The 4,712-nt window shown below is 45.1% G+C and overlaps 1 protein-coding gene across 1 annotated transcript; it reads right to left on the reverse strand.

The window, feature by feature from the left end:
* Positions 1 to 221: 221 nt before the first annotated feature.
* On the reverse strand, positions 222 to 1,274 carry OR5AP2 (olfactory receptor family 5 subfamily AP member 2). Its single transcript, XM_428286.5, has one exon. It carries the CDS (start codon positions 1,158 to 1,160, stop codon positions 222 to 224), a length of 939 nt encoding a protein of 312 aa, XP_428286.2. The 5' UTR covers positions 1,161 to 1,274.
* Between the last annotated feature and the right edge of the window lie 3,438 nt (positions 1,275 to 4,712).

Below are 4,712 nucleotides of genomic sequence, written 5' to 3' on the forward strand. Positions count from 1 at the left end.
AACTGACATTTTATGACGATGAAGGCAACTGATGGGTGAAAATATTGTGGTTGGATTTTCTCTCTGCTGACTTACTTCCGAGGAGCTCTAAGCCAAGAAAAATGAAAGAGCAGCGTGCTGTCTCACTGAGGTTCCCTGCTGTTTTTGACAAGACGTCAGTTATACTCTGTGCAGTCACCTCCTAATCTTACACACCTTCAGATTTGTTCCATGAGAGGATTTTACTTACTGACAAATGCTTTCAGTATCACCCTCCTCAGAGCATCCTTCACCTCCCTGTTCCTCAGGCTGTAAATCAGGGGGTTCACCGCAGGGATTACCAGTGTGTAAAACACAGCCACCACTTTGCACTGATCAGCAGAGCTGCTGGGCACAGGTCTTAAGTAGATGAAGAAGAGAGTTCCATAAAACAGGGTGACAGCAGACAGATGGGAGGCACAGGTGGAAAAGGCTTTCCACCTGACTTGGGCAGCACGAATCTGCAGGACAGCAAAGATAATGAACAGGTAAGAGATGAGGATGATGCTGACAGTGCCTGAGCCTGTCGCTGCAGCAAAGGCCACGTGTACCCCGTGTGCAAAGCGTGTGTCAGAGCAGGAGAGCTGCTGCAGTGGGGGGATGTCGCAGAAAAAGTGATCGATGACACGGGACCTGCAGAAGGACAGGCTGAACAGGGAAGCTGTGTGGGCAACTGAACTGATGCATCCACACAGGTATGAGACAGAGACCAACAGAGCACACTCCTGTCTGGACATAAGGACTGCATACCGCAATGGGTTGCAAACAGATACAAACCGATCGTATGCCATCACAGCTAAGAGCACGACTTCAGCATTGATGGAAAAAGAGTGAAGAAAAAATTGCGCAGCACAGCCAGGAAATGAAATTACCTTCTTCTCTGCTAACAGATTCGCCAGCGTCTTGGGAGCGATTGCAGAGGAGTAGGTGATGTCAATGAAGGACAGGTTACAGAGGAAAAAGTACATGGGGGTCTGCAGGTGAGAGTCAACTCGGGTTAATGTGATGATGGTGATATTCCCCACCAGGGTGGCGGTGTAAATGAGGAGCAGCAGAGTGAAGAGGAAGGCTTGTATCTGAGGGCTGTCAGTGAAGCCTTGGAGAACAAACTCTGTCACCGTGGTGAGATTTCCCTCCAGCATCCCTCTCAGACACACTGTGCACAGCTGGAAGCAAGCAGACACACCAGTGAGCAAAGCAGAATACTCCTTATCTCAAGTCTTACTCTTTGACAGGAAGGTAAGTAAACAGAGACCTCTGGCACTAGAAAACATGTAGACAGGGTTAAAAAAAAAAAAAAAAAAAAAAAGTTTTCCTGTCTTCTTACTTCCTATCTTGTTTCTGTCATGTGGAGATAGAAAATGAAATGCATTTCAGAGAATTCTTTCCCACAGGGCAGTGTTCTAACAGCCGGGATAAGATCACGCTTGCTGGATCACTCGTCACCTCTTGGGAAGTTTCAGGGATTTCATGCTGAAAGCAACCAAACAGCTGTCATGGAGATCAGCTCAGAGGAAGAGAGGTGACAAGAATCCCAGTCTCAGTCTAAAGTATCCCGTAGTGCTCTGAGGCAGAAAAGCTTGAAGAATTCCAGACCCTAAAGCCCTTCTACAACTGGAATTGGAAAGCAGTGCTGTTTCCTGACCACAGACCTGTTCAATCTGCGTTTCAGGATGAACGCCTGTCACTGCACCTGGACTTCTTCTCCCTCACTCTTGGCACTCATTCCTCCACAAGTTCTCCAACACATCCTTCCTCACTTCCCCTCTTCCTTTGTCCCGTGTTAAAAACTGGAGCAAACCTCAGAGAAAAGCGCAATCATGCACCAAGACAGGGCTGGAGGCATCTGACTGATGAAAAACAATCCTGTGCAGCACTGAAATGAGACTAACATCTGCTCTCTTACAAAAATTGATCAGAATCAGAGATGCCCCTAAATACAAAAAACAAACAAACAAAAAACAAACAAATAAAAAATCTCTATAACCCTCGGGTGGTATTGATGTTCCGTCATCCAAAATCTGGGAATAAAACTCCAGTGTGGTGTTAAAAAGCGGTATTCTTTAATTCCCCAGACACTTGACAAGCAAGCATGCTCTCTCAGAGTTGAGGTTCTACCTTTGGACAGTTCAGACATGCATATGCAGTACATAGGCATATTCCAATGCAGTTCCATTGCTTGGTATGCCACAGCGAGCAACTTTCCATCTTGGTACACTCTAATCCAAAACAATATATGAGAAATTTGAGGAATAAGTCCTTGCACCTGGTGTGTACAAAGATGAAAGCAGTCTGCTATGACTCCGGTGTGTCCTTTGAAGCAGAATTGGTGAGAAAAACAAGGCTGTTCACACATCAAGCAGTGCTGAAATTGAAAGTTTCAGAACTGGCACTCATAGATTCCTTTTGTAAAGGACATCATCCCAGTAGGCATCTAGGATGCCTGTGTGGGTTCAGCTTCAGGCTAAGGACATGAAGGACCTGAATCAAAACATGCAGGTAATATTACTGTGCAAAGCATGGCCAACAGGAGCCAGCACATATGCTGTAGTGTCTATGGGCAAAAGCCATCCTGCCCCTCCTGCTGTGCTGCCCGTGTGGACAAACACTAAAGCGCTGTACACAGTGCTGCCAAAACTCTGTGGCACAATATCTGACCGTGGAAACTTCAAATTAAAACAACGTGGGCTTCTGCTCCAAACACAAATAGATATTCTTAAATGCTTACAAGCAATCCAGTGCAATGCCATCGCTGTCACTGTCACTATCATCATCACAATCACAGTGCTACAGGCACAGCTCCTTGCCTGGGCATCTCCCATGACAAAACAAGACACGTGCTTACCTAATTGCTGCTGCAGTGTGAAGATGGCTGCTGCTGCAGTTCTCTGTCCCACCTGTAAATGCCGACAGGCACAGGTAGAGCCAGCAAATATATGTGCTCTGAACAGATCTGAAAATACTCTCTTTACTCTCTATCTGAAAATAGTCTCCTTAGGGACTGAAGTAATTAGCGCTCCAAGTATGTCATTAAGAAGTTCTTCATACCTGCTATGAGCAAAGATACCCCAATATTTTCAGTAGCCTAGTCTTGCTTATGTATGTATATGCTTCCCTTGCCTTATTCTGGGTATTTTTGGATGCGTTTTGGTTTTTTTTTTTTTTTTTTTTTTTTTTGTGGTGGGTTATTTTTCTTTCTTTCGTTCTTTTTTCTTTTTGTGTGTGTATGTGTGTGTGTTGTTTTGTTTGTTTGTTTTTTTCTTTCCCATGTAGATCCACTTCTGGATGTGTCGTCATACAGACACAGACTGGTTTGTTTAGCAGTAGGGGTCAGTATATGAATTTAAGGACCAATATATTTGTTTAGCAAAAGGAATCAATGAGTTAATTCTAAAACTTTCAGTTTCAGCACTGCTTGATGTGTGAACAGCCTTCTTTTTCTCAGCAATTCTGCTTCACAAGACACACCGGAGTCATAACAGACTGTGCCCCAAGATGGAAAGTTGCTTGTTTGGCATACCAAGCAATGGAAACCCACCAAACTGGGGAAGAACATCTGAGGGTCAGCCAAAAGCCTCTGTGATGAAGCTGATAATGGAAAAATGGGGATTAAATAAATGATCTTATGACCACTGTAGATACAACTGCGCACGCTCAGAAGGACATTAGTGTAAATGAATGAGTTTTTGGAAAAGAATGAATACGTATGCCCATGTGCTGCATATGCATGTCTGAACTGTCCAAATGTAGAATCTCAACTCTGAGAGGGTGCGTTTGCTTTTCAAGTTGCCCACGATGTGTCCTTTCCTGAGAGAAAGCCCCTCAGGAGGACTAAAAAGATGCCGTGAGGCTACACAGGGAGGAAGTTAGAAGGATTAAAGTCCCAGCTGGAGCTTACAATAAAACATTCTTCTGTAAGTACACCAGCAACAAAAAGATTAAGGAGAATCTCCATCCTTTTTGGGATGTGGGGGGAAATTGTGACAAAGGAAGAGGGAAAGGTTGAGGAACTTGCTGCCTTCTTTGCCTGAGTCTGTTGTAGTATGGCCAGTTTGTCCCTTGGTGCCCAGCCCCTGAGCTAGAAGTCAGGGATGGGGAGCAGAATGAAGTCCTCGTAATCTAAGAAGAAATGGTTAGTGACCTGCTACACCAGTTAGATGCACACAAGTCTTGGATCTCCAGCTGAGATCTACCCAATGGTAGTGAGAGAGACAGTGGAAGTGCTCACCAAGCCACTTTCCACCATTTATCAGCAGTCCTGGCAAAAAGGGAAGGTCCCAGCTGATTAGCAAATGTGATGTCCATTGCCAAGAAGGGTCAGGTGGAGGATCCAGAGAATCATAGGCCTGTCAGCTTTACCTTGGTGCCAGGAAGGTTATGGAACAGATCACCCTGAGTATCATAACACAGCACATACGGGACAACCAAGTGACTGGGACCAGTCAACATGAGATTATGAAAGGTGAGTCCTGCTTTACTAACCTGATCTCTGGCCATGACAAGGTGACTAACTTGGTGTGGATGTTGGCTACTAGACTTTAATAAAGCTTTTGACACTGTTCCCCACGGTGTTCTCCTGGAGAAACTGTCTTAGGTGTATGCTTCTCTGGTGAAAAACTGGGTGGGTGGTGAATGGAGTTATCCCAGCTGGAGGCCATTCAGAACTGGTATTCCCCAGGTTTCAGTACTGGGGC

Source organism: Gallus gallus, chromosome 17 (assembly GCF_016699485.2).
Source record: "Gallus gallus isolate bGalGal1 chromosome 17, bGalGal1.mat.broiler.GRCg7b, whole genome shotgun sequence".
In the NCBI taxonomy this organism is placed as follows: Eukaryota; Metazoa; Chordata; class Aves; order Galliformes; family Phasianidae; genus Gallus; species Gallus gallus.